This window comes from Aphelocoma coerulescens, unplaced genomic scaffold, assembly GCF_041296385.1.
Source record: "Aphelocoma coerulescens isolate FSJ_1873_10779 unplaced genomic scaffold, UR_Acoe_1.0 HiC_scaffold_97, whole genome shotgun sequence".
NCBI classification, from domain to species: Eukaryota; Metazoa; Chordata; class Aves; order Passeriformes; family Corvidae; genus Aphelocoma; species Aphelocoma coerulescens.
In genome coordinates, this window is record NW_027184078.1 from 174,281 (window position 1) to 189,969 (window position 15,689).

The 15,689-nt window shown below is 51.0% G+C and overlaps 1 protein-coding gene across 1 annotated transcript; it reads right to left on the reverse strand.

Annotated features, from left to right (window-relative positions):
• Nucleotides 1-360: 360 nt before the first annotated feature.
• Nucleotides 361-9,550, reverse strand: LOC138102660 (uncharacterized). Its single transcript, XM_069000380.1, has 11 exons — nt 9,342-9,550; nt 7,701-7,745; nt 7,248-7,598; nt 5,296-5,340; nt 4,131-4,424; nt 3,718-3,756; nt 3,431-3,538; nt 2,878-2,902; nt 2,554-2,609; nt 1,964-1,995; nt 361-1,558 (listed from the first exon to the last, which is right to left on the reverse strand). Exons 1-11 carry the CDS (start codon nt 9,433-9,435, stop codon nt 1,487-1,489), a joined length of 1,161 nt encoding a protein of 386 aa, XP_068856481.1. The 5' UTR covers nt 9,436-9,550; the 3' UTR covers nt 361-1,486.
• Nucleotides 9,551-15,689: the final 6,139 nt, after the last annotated feature.

The following is a 15,689-nucleotide window of genomic DNA, read 5'->3' on the forward strand; positions in this document are numbered from 1 at the left end:
GCATGGTGTAACCTCTGGTCAGAGGCAGTGAACACCCATCCTCCCTTACACAAATTGGCCCAGCTGTGGAACCCCCCAGCCCCACAGGGCACATCCACAGGACACTCATGTGAGAGGCAGCTGAGAGGTGTCATAATCCATCAAAGACTCCCCAAAGCGCTCCCCAGAGGCCTTGCACCACAGGACTGCATGTGATGCGACAGATACAGAGGCTGCTGCAAGAGACTGCCACCCCCTCCAAGGGACGTACCTGGACATTGCCACCTGGCCTGAGCATGTATTAACCCCTCGGATTCTGTGCTTTTTGGGGAGACCATCTGTCGCGCTTTCGAGGATAGACGAGTGGCAAGACACCCTGGGTTCATGCACAACAGCCAACTTTTATTGAGTCCTCCTTTACTTTATATAGAGTTGAAGCTCCGCGCGGCCGATCCCTATGGGATGAGCCAGTTGCCACCCAGCCAACCAGCCAATAGCTGCTTGCATCCCCAATGGCCTGGGCCTGCTCTCCAACAGTCCACACTGGTCGGATTGCATAACCTACTGGTCAAGGTGCTTATATAATTTCAGTTATATCTTAATTATTTCAGTTATAAATGAGGGAGTTATAAAATGGGATTAATTATTATTGTGAGGCCTTCAGGCCAGGTGCTGACCACCACAATAACCATCACCACCAAGAAGACCAGCTGGAGAGGATCACCGGGACACCAGTGGGATGCACAGATGGTGATATTTTCTTTACTCTGTCTCTGTCACTCTCTTTCTGTCCCACCACCTACTTTCTATGTCTTTCTCTTCTTTTGTCTCTCTTCTCTCTCTCTCTCTCTCTCTCTCTCATATTTACTATCAAATAAAACCAATACTACTGTCACTGGCATATGGTCTTGATTGCACCTTAATTTGGGCAGAGGCATTTCAAGTATCTTTAAAACCAGATCATGACAACGTCTCCGTGTACAATATACGGGAGAGATTTTGTATGTATCGATCCATCAGACATTGTAAATACATGTGCAAGTCACAGACACAGATTTGGTTTAAATCATCCAGAATACATTTCTGATGGGGTGGCAAGGGCTGGATGTGGCCATGTTGGCCTGGCCAGGCCTTGTGGGGAGGTGTTGCCCTCCCAAGCCAAGCCCTGGCAATTCCCCACAAGAGCTGGTGAACACGAGCCAAGGGGCTGGCACACGGCAGGTTCCTGGGGACGGGGACAAACCCGCTGGGAGCTGCAGGGAAGCCTGAAAACCCACTGTGCCATGGTGGGTGGGAGTGGGGGTGGGAAGGGAGAGGTGGAGACCATGGTCAGAGGAGCAGCTGCAGGAGCAGCCCCAAGGCTCCCAGCTGCCAGCCCTTGGCCAGCACAGCCGAGCCCAAGCAAGCCCCAGCTGGACCCCCCAGCCCCATTTTCCCAGTGCAGGAGCTGTGCCAGAGAGCAAAGGCCGGCGTGGGCGATTGTCCCGGGGCACTCGCCGTGCTGGAGCTACCGGGGCTGGCTGCGGGAGGGCCTCACCGGGGCATATTCTGTGTTGCTGATCAGCTCCTGCCTGCCAGGCTTTAGAGGGAAAAGGAAATCCTGTTATTTCAGCTGCTGGCTGCAAGCCCTGCACAAGCCTCTGGCCCTGGGCTCCAGCAGTGCTGCAGGGAGCTGGGCCTTTTTCTTTCAGTTTTGGTTTGATTTTATTTCCCACTTGGAACCCCCAGATTTTTGTATCTGACATTTCAGCATAAGATGTTTATATAGGGAGAATATTTGCAGAAGATGCTGAGAAAATTCAATGAAGTGGTTTCATGAAAAAATATCTCAGAAATGTCTATTTCTGCAAATGCTTCCTTTTGGCTCTTAGTAGGTATGGCCCAGTGGGACTCCCCACCAAGCCACCAGCACAGACCCTGACACTCACATCCCATCCCCAGGGCACTGCTCCCTGCTTTGGCACCAAGGCTGTGCCCAACTCACCCTGTTGTGTCCAACGTGGGCGATGGTGGAGTCTGGTGGGGACAAAAAGCACAGAGTGAGCCCTTGCTTCCATTTCTGGGAGGGAGAAGCCCCACCCTGCCTTTGAACAGCAAATTCCCCAGAGTCAGGACTGAATCCCCTGCCCTGTGTCCCCCTAATCTCACCCCGCTCCTGGCAGCAGAGGAAGCTGCCCTTCCCTCTGTGGATGCAGAGCAGGGATGGGGGGTCTGTTGTCACCTTTCTTCTGCAGGCAGGAGCTGGGCCGTGCGTGCAGGGAAGGAGCAGAGCAACGGCGTGGGGAGAGATCTGCCCTTGTGCCATGGGCAGTGGTTTTGCAAATGCCACTGGGACATGAACTGCTGGGATTGCGTGTGGAATTGGAAAGGGTCCTGCTGTGAGAGGAGGGATGGCGAGCATGGAAAGGGGGTTTGGAGCAGGTCCCTGAACTCAGTGCAGCTCCTGAGGCTGCAGCACGGCCGGCCCATGGGCTCAGGGATTCTGGTGGTGCCAGAGGGCAGCCAGGCCACAAGAAGGGGGTCCCACAGACAGAGGGGTCTGTGGGTCACCTGTAGGAAAGTGTTGGTACTCACACTGTATTTCATTGTCCTCGGTCACTTCGGCCTCCTGGCTGGGAACTTGCTGCTGCCTGGAGAGAGTCGGGGAAAGGGCTTTGGGGTCTGTGCCCAGACTGTGATGAGCCCATTGGAGTCATTGCCGTGGATGATTCTGTCTTGCATCGGGTCCATGGCTGGAGTCAAGGCCAGGGCAAGCCCTGCTCCTCCCTGCCTGCACCATGGGGGAATCCCCCCACGGGCACAGACCATGCTGCCCCTGGACAAGGACCACCCCAGGGGGCTGGGATGCCCCCGTCTCCATCAGCCCCAGCCGCGCAGCCCCCAGGGATTGCTGCTCACCTTTGGCATCTCTCTCTGCAGGCCCCTGCAAGGAAAAGAAAGGCAGAGGTGGGAGGCAGAGTTCCTGCACAGCTCTGCCTTTCCCTGCTCTGGGCTGTGCAGTGAAGATGATGGGCTGAACCTGCACATCTCACTGGCAGAGGGATTTTTCTGTCCCACCCTTCACAACCCTGACTCCCCTTTCCCAGCCTGGTTTCTCCCAAGTTCTCAGCAGCTGTGCTCAGCCAGAGTGTGGAGCAGCTGTGCTGGCTGCACTCAGGGCAGCTCAGAGCTTCAATCCTTGTTCCCAGAGGATGGGAGCCAATGTGTGCCTGAGGCAGGGATGCATTTGGTTTCTCTCTACACATTTTGGCATTCAAGGACAGTCATTCCTTTGGTAAAGTTTTTGTCATCTCTGCAGCTTTACATCTGTCAGTGACAAAGGAAAAGCCTGAGAAGCTCAGCTTTCTTTGATATGGGGTAAAGAGCCGACCATCCTAAACCAGCAGAGGTCAGAAAGCAGCAGCCCTGCATCGGGATGCATCTCAAGCCTCAATGTCCCCAAATCACTCACCTTTCCTCACAAAAGAATAGGTGGTTGCAGCCAGAAGGAGGAGAGAGATGACCACGAGCCCTATCATGATGTCCTTGCAATTGGTCTGGAGGTCCGTTGGAGTGTTATCTGTGTGCAAAGATGTTGGGAAGAGGGTTTGTTATGGGGAGTGAAAGAAGAGAGCAGGATATGCCCTTAGAGCCAAGCCAGGTCCTGGCTGATGAACCTCCCAGTATCCTGGTGTTGGCAGCTGGGCAGCCTTGGCCCAATGCTGAGGGACCTTGGGTGTGAGGGAGGGAATCACTCACCAGCAGAGGATGTGCCTGCCTGGGAGCTGGACCCGCTGCCTGGGAGGAGAAAGGGACAGAGAGACAGTCTGCAGCTGCCCCAGGTCCTGCACAGACTGAGACTCTGTGGGGACCCCCAGTCCACCCTCTATCAACTGTGGGGATCAATAAATGAATGCCCTGCTCAGCTGTGGCTCTGCATTAGATCTGGCACCACCACTCTGCCCTTTCTGTGATGCTGGGGCAGGAGAGGAGCAGGATGCTCTGCTGGGACTGGCAGGAGTGTCCCTGGTGCCCAAGGCTGTGCTGAAGTGCACCCTGACCCCCAGCATTCCAAGGGACATGCCATGGGGCAGGGCAGGGTCCCTTCCCTCCCCTGGGGTCTTGGGGCATCTGTGAATGTTTCCTGTGTGTGCCCCAGTGCCAGGACTCACCTGTGACCCTCAGGTTTGTGGGAGCACTGAGGGCAGAGTTCCTCACTCGGTTGCTGTTGTCCTTGTGCTGGTATCCACATGTGAATGTCCCCGCACTCCCACTCGTCACAGTGAAGAGCATGTAGTAGCTCCCCTGCCCCTGTTGGGCTTTCAGGCTGTGCACCTGTACCCCGTCCTTGCAGAAGATGATTTGGGTGGCAGGAGACTTTGGGAAAATTTGGCACCGAAACAAAACCTGTTCTCCTTCCTGTACTGCACTGGTGTTCAAGAACAGGGAAGGAGCTGGGAGGTCACCTGCAGAGAGGGCAAAGAGATGGACCGGGACAGTATAAACTGTTTCAGGCCTGGAAAATGGCTCAGATCTGAGAGGGGAAGACTTTCCTCTCCAGGGGTTGTAGCAAGGCATTTCACTCCCCCCAAGAGCTCTTTTGTTCTTTGTTAACCAGTCAGGTAACTCAAACAGGACAAGCTGTTTGTAGTGAGTTGTTTTGGTGCCAAGGGCTTAACATCAGTCTGGCCTCTCCCAGCTGCCAATAAATGTCTCACTGTTGAAGTGAGATTTAACAAGACAAGCTGGATTTCTGACTGACTGACAGCCACTTTACTACTGTAAAAGGCACAGCAGTTTCAGAAAGTAGAAATCTCCTACACATTTCCCTGGAAATGTCTGGAGTTTCTCCCTGAGCAGGGATGCTGCTTCACAGTAACTCCCCTGAAGGTTGAGTGAAGGAATCCATGTACATTATTGTCATTTTGTTGTAGGTGACATTTGAGTCCTTATCCATACTATTATTTTTGTTAGGTTTGATATAGGTACCTCAGTATCGTGCACTGTTTTATGTTGTACTGTAATATTCTAGTAGTCCCTTCTAGTTCAATACTCTGTAGTAAGTAACCCTAATTAAGGTCTTTCATCTGTTATCTTTTATCTTTTAAAGAATTAATTAATTTTTATAAATATATCTGATTTGCCTTCATTAGAACTTGCAAACCAAAGTGATTCCTTAAATTTAAACTGTTGCCAAAATCTGAGGCTAAGGCAGGATTTGTCTTTCGCTTCCACTGTCCCTGTGACAGAGGTTCACACATGTGGGAAAAAAGCCCTTCTCCCTTCCCATCTCCAGCCCCACACAACTCCCCTTACAGGACCTATCCCTGTACTCACCATGCCCTGGGGAGCTGCAGATGTCCTGGGCCATCACAGCAGCACCTGCACCGTGGGGCACAGAGGGGTTTGGTCAGAGAGGCAGCAGCCCAGCTCAGCCCCGTGCCCCTGTCCATGTTCCCATTGCTGAGTCTTGGCTGGACCAGCACCTTCCCACCCATGGGGCTCCATCCTCCACTTCCTTTGTCTCTGGGCCTGACATCTCCCCAGGCCCATTTTGGCTGGGTTTGTGCTTCCAGGTGGATGCCTCTGGCTCCCTAAAGCACTTCAGCATCTGCCAAGTCTCACACTATGACCAAAATACTTAACATGGCCAAGAGAATTCTCTCAGATGGGCCACTACACATTTTGGAGAGAAATTTAATTGCATTGGAACTTCCTTACCCTGAGGGATGTTTCCATAGGCTTAATTTGTGTCTCTAAATGTGCCTGAATGACTGACGTGGTCAAAAATTTCTGATCAGGGCTTGGAGCCATCTGGTCTATAGAGAGATATCCCTGCCCATGGCAGGGGGGTGGAATGAGATGATCCTTAAGGTCCCTTCCAACCCAAACCTTTCTATGATTCTCTGATTTTCCAGCCTTGAACAAACTTTGGAGTATCAGTAAGAAAATGAGAATAAAAGCTTTAAAGGAAAGAAAAGCAACTACAGTTGATTCCGGAGCATAGAAGATGTGGGAAATATGCTGAGTGTTTGGAAAACATGGCAGCTTGGAAGAAAAATACAAAAGATAAGTCAGAGCTGTTTTTAATCCTATTTTCCCAAGATGAGCCAAATTTATTCAAGACAGCAATTGAGAGGGAGCAGGACAGCCCTTCCAAGTGCTGCATCACAAAGGAACAATTGATTTCCTAGTACAAAGATTTTCTTTGTTTTAACACAGGAAAAGCAATGAGGAAAGACCACATCTGCTCTGTCCTGCAGGAATAGTGTAAGGCCAGCCTGGGGTTTGCTGTGCAGTCACACCCCAGGATCTCAAGGCTTAGGGAGGGTTTAATGATTTTAATACACGGCCCTGATCTCTCCTGGTGCTTGAGGTGGGAGGGTCCCTCTCTCAAGGAGGCATTTGTGGGATATTTACAGCTCCAGGCTGAGCTGTGGAGGTGGAACCTGGAGGGCTGACGGCACTTGAACTGCAATTTGTTCTCCTCTGGTTGCATCCCTCTCTCCAGAGGATGCTGTTGATCCCATCAATCCATGCCAAAACCAGTAGTGGGATGTGCTGGGCAGCTGGCCTGTCCCCCTGTCAGGGATGCAGGATTTGTACAGGGGGATGAAACTGCCTTGGGACAATTTGGGCAAGGTGTCAAAGCTCCTGTGCTGAGCTCCCCAGCATCCTGTTGTAGATGCTGTGTGACTCTGGAGAAGGGAGGGGAGGTTGGACACCGAGATCCAGGAGGAAGGAGGGAAGTGTGGCCTGCAGGGCTGCTGAGCGGGGCAGGACAGGGCCCGTGCTGGGCCCAGGGCAGGCCCCAGGGGAAAGGGTGTGTGGAGCAGCCGTGCAGCCCGGAGGGGCAGAGCTGCTCTGGGGAGGGCAGCAGGACCAGTGCTTCCTCCAGCTCCCATGCACCTCTGAGCAAAGGGAACAATTCCCAACCCCTCTCAGGGGGTTCAGGTCGTAGTGTGAGACTTGGCAGATGCTGGAGCCCTTTTCAAAGCCAGAGGCATCCACTGGGAACAATGAACCCACCCAAAACAGGCTGTGCTGCAAGAAAGCTTCTTCCATGGCTAAGACCCAGGAGGTGCCATTGCTTTGGGATGGTTTGAGTTTGGGGCCTGCTGATGCTGAGAGCCCATACACACAGCTGTCCTACAGCTGGACACCTTCCTGCCCCCAAGCATCCCAACTGCCCAGGGACATGCCATGGGGCAGGGCAGGGTCCCCTCCCTCCCCTGGGTTCTGGGGGGCCTGGGAGTGTTTTCTGTCTGTGCCCCAGCGCCACGACTCACCTGTGAGACGCAGATTCCGGGAAGCACTGAGGGCAGAGTTCCTCACTCGGCTGCTGTTGTCCTTGTGCTGGTATCCACATGTGAATGTCCCTGCACTCCCCGTTGTCATGGTGAAGAGCATGTAGTAGCTCCCCTTCCCCTGTTGGGCTTTCAGGCTGTGCACCTGCACCCCGTCCTTGCAGAAGATGATTTGGGTGACAGGAGATTTCCAGCCAGGTATGCACCGAACCAAAACCTGTTCCCCCTCCTGTGCAGCAGCAGGGCTCATTTGGAAGGCAGGAGCTGGGAGGTCACCTGGAGATGAGGGCACAGGGATGGCCTGAGAGACTGTTGCTGAGGCAAGTGCAGAATCTGGGAGGGGAAAATTTCCCACACATGGGTGAAAAAGGCCCTTCTCCCTTCCCATCTCCAGCCCCACACAACTCCCCTTACAGGACCTATCCCTGTACTCACCATGCCCTGGGGAGCTGCAGATGTCCTGGGCCATCACAGCAGCACCTGTGGGACACAGAGGGGTTTGGTCAGAGAGGCAGCAACCCAGCTCAGCCCCATGCCCCTGCCCATGTTCCCACTGCTGATTCTTGGCTGGGACAGCACCTTCCCACCCATTGTCTTGGGGTGAAGCACCCTTCCTATTTTTTCTGAGGTTTTTGGCTTTTTCTCAGGAGAGAGACAGAGAGTTAAAATTCTCTGCTGTTTAGCCGGCTCGCTAGCTGAGGCAAGAACCTTCCTTGGACTGTTCTGTTCCAATCTGGGTCACCAGCACCAGGAGGGAACACCACAGCCTGGAGGGGCCACACCCTAGCTCCGGAGAGAGAACAGCCACACCTACAGAAGGACTTGGAATTTCACCAGGTTCTCTCCACAGCAAGAGGTTTTATTATTTAGCACAATTCTGTTCCCGTGTGTTTGTTAAATAAATAGGTTTTTCTCCCTTTCATTTTCCTCTGAGGAAACTTTTTTTTCCCCCAAACCTGGAGGGGGAGTGATCGCTGAAACCTGCCTTCAATCAGAGAATGTTCCATTTGGACAGTCCTCCGAATTTGTCTCAAACTGGGACACTCATGCGGGTCCATCCTGCATCTCCTTTATTGTAGGAACCCAGAGTGGCAAGAATATTTCTCTGCCTGTTTTTAAGGGTTCTTCCCCCCCTGAACAACACTGTTTTAACCTCCAAGCTTGGAAAAAATTACCAACGATCAGACAAGAACTAGAAAATACAGTGGTGTGAATTAGGTGATGGACTATTATGCAAGATTGTCACAGGGTGAAAATTTTAGAGGTTTTGGGCTTCTCTTTGTAGTAAATAGATAAGAGTAAAAAATATCAAAATGGAGCATTGTTGTTGTTCTCTAAACCTTCTTCTCCTTCTTCTCATACTCCATGTTCTGCAGTAAAAGTAATTTGGAATGATTGGATAGAGAATTCCGCAGTTCCTGGCCGTGTTACTGAATAATTGGTAGGAAAGTGAAAATAATATACGTTTTTAGTAACTATTGGTTAAATTATCTTTAAAAGGCCGTGTAAATCTGGATAATTAGAGACTTCTCTCCTGCTTTCTGTGCTCTATGTTAAGCCTGGGTCACGCTAGTGACTCTGTTCCTCTGATAAGAATTAATAAACAACTATCCGGCAGCATTGAAACTCAAGGAAAAGTTTCAGTTTATCTTTTGAAACTCCTTGCAAGGACTTTTAGACAATTCTCTTCCATCAGGAGGGATTTGATTTATGGCACGGTTCAGTGTCACTTTATCTCTGGGTTTAACACCACCCCAAGCCCATTTTGGTTGGGTTTGTGGTTCCAGGTGGATGCTGCTGGCTCCCTAAAGCTCTTCAGCATCTGAAAAGTCTCACACCGTGACCCAAACCCATGAGAGGGGTTGGGAATTGTTCCCTTTGCTCAGAGGTGCATGGGAGCTGGAGGAAGCACTGGTCCTGCTGCCCTCCCCAGAGCAGCTCTGCCCCTCAGGGCTGCACGGCTGCTCCACACACCCTTTCCCCTGGGGCCTGCCCTGGGCCCAGCACGGGCCCTGTCCTGCCCCGCTCAGCAGCCCTGCAGTGCTGAGCCCCAAGGCAAAGCCATCCCCAACTCACCCAGCAGCAGCAGCAGCAGCAGCAGCAGCAGGAGGAGGAGGAGGAAGGCCGGGCGAGCAGGAGACAGCCTGGCACATCCCCCCTGGGCCAGCATTGTTTGGGGCACTGCAGCCACAGCCTCTCCTTGCAGCGTCTGCTGTGGGCTGAGCTCTGCCCAGCGCTTCAAGAGCTGCCTGGCCCGGGGCTTGCAGCGTGCCTGGGACTGGTCCTGCTGCAGGGCTGGGGCTGGCAGGGCCTTTCCCACACCGAGCGGCTGTGGTCAGCAGGGGCCCTGCCTCAGCCCCACTGTGGCCACTGCGCCTGCAGAGCCCCCGCTTTCATTTCCGCACCCTGCGAGCCCAGAGCACGAGCCGTGTGTGCCTGTCCCTCTGGGGCAGCCTCCTCCCTGCAAAGCCCTCCTGACACTTGGCCTGACACTTTGGGGAGCTCCAAGAGCCATGAAAGCTGCTGGAGGGACAACAGGGCGGGACACCAGCAATCCTGCAGCTTCCTGGTACTTCCACCTCCAAGTGATAGAGGAGCCAGTGAGGAGTGGGGCTCTGCTGGATCTCCTGCTCACCCAGCACAAGGCACTTGCTGTTCTGCTGCCCAAGGTGCCTCTGCAAGGGGCACTGTGACCAGCTGGCCCATGCCCAGGGACCTGCCCTTGGCTGCAGCACAATGAGCCTGGCTTTATTTATGGAGAACATTTTGGTGCCCTGAGTCCCCCACTGCCATTTGTCCCTCCCAGGTGAAGGCAGGAGACTGGGGACTGAGAAGGAGGGAAGGCTCTGTTGTGTCCCCCTGTGCAGTGGTTTAGTGCACGGAAGAGGAGACACGGCTTTGCTGCAGATCTTGCACAGCCTGGAGCTGCAGGTCATGGCCACGAGTGTCCCAGATGGGACAGGAGAGTCCAGGGCTGCAGGACCACCCTGTGGTGGTGGCACTGGGAGAAGAGGGTGAGATTTGGTGCAGCCTGTGCACATCCTTGGGATGAAATGGACACAGTTCAGAGCCCTGGTGCCAGTGAGTTATTGCCCAGCACAGATGAACAGAGAGCAAAGGTGGGGGTCTGAAACAGGCTGAAGTTGGTGTTAAAAACAACTGACATAAAAATATGAAAGCACTGTGGGAACTTTCTTCAGAAATGGCCTTGAATTTTACACCTTCAGCCAGTGCAGAGATGTCCCACCTGATAACTGATCTTACAAGGTGGGTTTGGAACATTTCCTGACATGCTGCTGTATTGCACCTCCTTTATCTCAAGGCACAATAGCTTCTATTATTAGTCTGAATTACGAGATCAGAAATTTTCATGGTTAGTGAGTGTTACTGAGATTTTTGATCACTAATTAAGCATTAGAACAGACATTCCAAATTTGTGTATCAGGCAGTTCTAACTATATGAGCAAGTCCAATTTTTTTATCCTGGGTTTACCACCAAAATCTTTAGCAGTACCCCATTACTTCATTTTTCTTTGTCAAGTAATCTCTTATCCCATCCCACTCAGTTCCCCATTTTATTGAAATTCCAGATCAGGGAAGTGTCTGCACTCCTCCCCTAATTTCAAAACTCTCTATTCTGGGGTTTCAGTCTGTTCAAGCACAGCTGGGACTTGGTTTCAGCTCTCATCACCTTGACAAACTTTAAGGCATGACAACAATTAGGGCAATAATGCAATGACAAGAGGCAGAGGCTTCTCATTTTTATTTACATTCTCCTCCTTACTCTATAGACACAAGGGGGGAAAAACCCTCCATGGATCAAATCACATCAGCTTGTTCAAATATTTAATTACCCTCATGGTAAAAAGCTACCAAAAATATCTGTCCATTTCATGGGAATTCTCATGTTGCAGCTTGTGCCTGTTTTCTCTTACCCCAGCAAGGTACCTCACCAAGAAGATGTCAAATGGAGAGAGAAATGCAGCAAGGCCATTGAGGCCCAAACTGCTCCCTGGGTCTGACAGACATTGTTCCCTGGGGAGGTGGTGGAGCCTCCATCCTCGGAGATATTCAAAAGCCTCTGGAGAGGATCTGGCCAACCAGCTCCAGGTGTCCCTGGGTGAGCAGAGGAGTTGGAACAGGTGATCTCTTGGGGTCACTCCCAACCTCACCTACTCTGTGTTTCTGTGATCCTGTACAGGGCATGAGACACCTGAAATGAAAAGTGTCAGAATCTCCAGTGTCAGATGGAGCTGTGTCTGTACCCAGTTCCTGTGTGTGTTTAATTTTCATTTCCTCTTGGCTGTTTAGTCTTTTGCAGATGTGGTGATAGAAAGTGCATAAGAAGATGAGCGCTGTGATACAGAGGCACAGAATGCTTCTGAGTTGCTGCAGTATTGATCACTGAGCAAAATGGAAGTCAGGAAGCAATTCCAAAGTGTTTGGAAAAATCATTATGGTGTGTTGTCTGTATCACTTTACTCCATATTTCTGGTTGTGGTTGAAGAAAGAATGGAGCTGGAATTTCAATGTCCTCAGAAGAAATCATTGGAGGAATTATATGTTGCTTCTGACCTCTTCTGTCCAGCGTTCTTTACATTTGTCCTGAGCTTCACCTCCACCCCGCCTGCATTCCCTGGGCTCGCTGTGTTGGGAAGTGCTTGTGTTGCTGGAAGACTCAAAGAATTTCTACCTCCTGGGATTTGGTGTGTGATCCTCCTGTGCCATGGCAGATACATCGACTGTGTGATTTCAGCAAACAAAGGAAACAGCATCCAAAGTGCCCCCCAAAGCAGAGCAGCTGAATGATCCAGTGAGTTCTACACCAAATCTCAGGTAAGAGACCTGGGAAGCTTGGATTGTAAGTGTTTAAACAATCTGTGTATGTGTGAAGAATCTGGGACGTACAGCAATGGGAGAACCATTTCATCTGGAGAATGAAGTGTTAGGTTGCTGTTCCGGTTTGGCCAAATTTAGAAATATATCCTCTGAGAGAAGGCAGGCTACAACCAGCCCTCCCCCACTGGGTTCAGGAAAAAATAAATTTTCCTCAAAGGAAAGTGAAAGAGATAAAAACTATTTATTTAACAAACACACAGGAAAAGGATAATAATGCTAAATGATAAAACCTCCCGCTCTGCTGAGAGAAACCTGGGGGAAAATTCAGAGTCCTTCCGTAGATCTCCCTCTCCCTCCTTGGAGCTGGGATGTGGTGGTGGGCCCACCTCCAGGGCCAAGGCCTTGGTGGAAAGTCCTCCCAATGTATTCTGATGTTGAAACAGTCCAGCAGAGAGAAAAGGAAAACAACAAAGTCCCAGGAAAACAAAAGTTCAACTCTCCGGAGGAAAAGGAGCTGAGGAAAAAAATCTGCAGAAAGCTGGCTGGAAAGAAAAGCAAGCTGGGTGCTTCCCTTCCCTCTTGCTCTCCTGGCAGAGTTGAAAAAAAAAAAAGTCTCTATCTCTGTTTGACCTTGAACAAGCTGCAAACTGCTTTGAAAAAGTTTTGCTCAGTTTTTCCTCCCCCCTCTCAGGCTCAGTTAAAAGGCATAGAAAGGCACAAAAATTAATTTCTGGGCATAGGGCAGCGATATGGGATACACATCATAAAGTCACCCCAAGACAGTTGCATTTATGATTTTTATGTGATATATGTATTACATTTCTAATGCCTGTGGTTTTTCCATTCCTCTCTTTTTAATTAGTGTGTATCAGTACAAGTTTCTAATTATCATGTTCCTTCTGAAGATAAAACCTGAACTGTGAACACCTTGCTCCAGGGTTATTCTAGGAACTTAGACGTGTGTTTTGTGTCTGGTTCTTAAAGAAACTTTCACGAAAATAAGAAATAAGAGAATGCACTGAGATGAGAGAGAGAGAGAGGCTGCTATTCCTTGTTCCAGTGAGTCTGTGCCTTGCCATCACCTGACCATGACAGGAGCAAGGAATGGATTTCATAAGAAGAACTATGGCACTTAATAATAATGCAAGGGCTTTAGTGAAAATTACTTCTGGTACTTTCTCTTCCAGGTGTCAGGGCTGTTCCCTCTCACTGCTGTTGTCACTCTTTGTGGCCTGTGCCATGTGTTCCCCTGCTGGTTCTGCTGGAAGGATAAAGAAGGACATTGGAGAGAGGAGCTGCAGAGCTGGAGGAAGGAGCCAGGAACCACAGTGAAGAATTGAAGGAAGAGGGTGCAGAGCAAAGAATGGAACAGAAAGTGAAACCATCTCTGCAGAGTGTTAGTGACAATTTCTGGAAAAACATAGATTTAAGAAGCCAAACAGCACAGGATCGGTCAGCTTTGCATTAGCAGTGCACAGAGAGCAGATGCCCACTGCAGGCAGCAGTGAGGGCCCACTGAGTCAAACAGGGGATCTCTGCTCTGCAAAGCACTTGGGATTGCAATGGAGTTGGTCTTTGGGAACTGGAAGGAATCCCTGGTGCAGCTGCCCCTCTTCCTCTGGCTCATCAGGGCAGCTGTGAGATGTGAGGCTTTGGGAAAGGAGGAGCAGAGCTGCACATGGGGCACCTGTAAGATCTGCTGCTTTCTTGCCTGAGCACATCCTGGGCTGGGGGTAAGGGACAGAGGCAGAGAAGAGGAACAGAGCAACCCTTGTTGCTCAGCAGGGCCAGGAAGTTCTGCTGGGAGAAAGGAGATGGCCAGAGAGAGAGTTTAAGGGATCACTGGAAGCTGATGTCTTGGAGCATGTCCCTTTCCCAGGCTCCTGCCCACTGCTTCAGGAACTCCCAGCAGCACCTTCCGCTGTTCTCCTCTGATTCCCAGCAAAGCCAGCATGAGGATGAGCAGGAGAGCCAAGCTGAGCCAGGTTCACCCCTGGTGGAGCTGCATGGCTTGGGGACCCCCTTCCCAGGGACCTGAGCCCACCTTTGCCTCTGTGCTGACACCACCTGAGAACTGAGCGGGGAGAGCAGCTGGAGTTCCAGGCACACCCGAGTGGAGAGGGAGATTTCTGTGGGGTGGGATAGGCAGAACAGGAGCTGATAACTGGGGCAGGATGGAGCTGTGAGGGGGGTGGGCAAAGGAGGACCCACCCAAAGCAATGGTTCCAGGGCTTGGCGTGGCCATGGCAGAGCTTTGGGAGTGCAGGTTTGTGGAAACCTACAGAGAGTGTTCTGCCTTTCTGCTGTTGTGTCTCTGTCTGCCATAAGATTTTGGAAAAAGCTGTGGAGATGAGAAGCTGTCAGCAGTTTGTCCTGCATTATCTCATCCTTCTTTCTTTAAATTGAGTTTCTCTTCCTTCTCTAGGTGGGTCTTCATGCTGTTCATCTCATCATTCCTTAGAAATCTTTCCAAATTCTTTCGAAATCTTTTCATTCACTGCACAGTCATGAAAAAATGGTGTAACTGAAAGAAATGCTGACAATAATGAAGTGGAAAACAACACAAAATAATAAAGAGAAAGCAATTGTTAGAGGTCACTATCAATGGAATTTATTGCAATAACAGAAGACTTCATATTGTTTATAATTTCACACTGACTCAGGTCTCTTTTTCTCACAGCAACACCAGAGCCAAGGCAGCTCGTTCCCTGGCTGGAAGCTCTGCTCTCAAGCTGCTGGGCACAGCACAGCCCCGCTGCTGTGGTTTTCCTCCCCACACTCACAGGCTGCACAAACACAGCAAAGCAGAGAGGAAACCTCTGCAAGGGGCTCCTCCTGCACAGCTCCTCTCCCCCAAGGCAATTCCTGCCCTGGGGACTGTTGCACACCCTGGCTGAGCTTGCAGGTACCTCTGGAATTCCTCTGCTCCAACCCCACTGCTCCAGTCGGGCTGATTGCAGGTGCTTGCCCAGGATCAGGTACATCCAATGCAGCTGCCTACCCCAACAATCGAGTTTTGGGTGTCCATCTGTCAAGCAAAGATGCTGACTGATGATGCAAATGCCCCTCACCCCTGGGAGCTGGGTCTTCTCCGAGAAAGAGGAGGCTGGGAGGGAGCAACCAGCTGGACATGGCTCTGTTTGGACCTGAGCAGCTTTGGCTCAAACATTCAGCAAAGTCATCAGAGCAAGAAATTCCTGTGAGGGTTCAAACGCTGTGCCTTAATTTGCTTCTGAATCTTTCATCTTCCTTGATATCTTCCCAGCACAGCCTATAGCATGATCTGAGAGGGGCCCGAGCATATTTTGGCGAGAAATGGAATTGCACTGAAACATCTTTACCCTAAGGAAAGTTTCCAGTGGTTTCATGTGATTCTCTAAATATGCCCTGAGTGAATCCCATGGCTTTAAGTTTCTGTTCCTAAATTCTTGCAGGGCAATGGAGCTCCTGAAAGCAGAAACATCCTGGCTCACCAACCTGAAAAACCTCTCAAAGTGCCCTGAGCACAAACCCGTGGGTGAGGCAGCTCTCCTGTGGAGCAGCGCTGTGCCATTCTGGGGCTCCGAGGATGGACAGCCTGGGGCA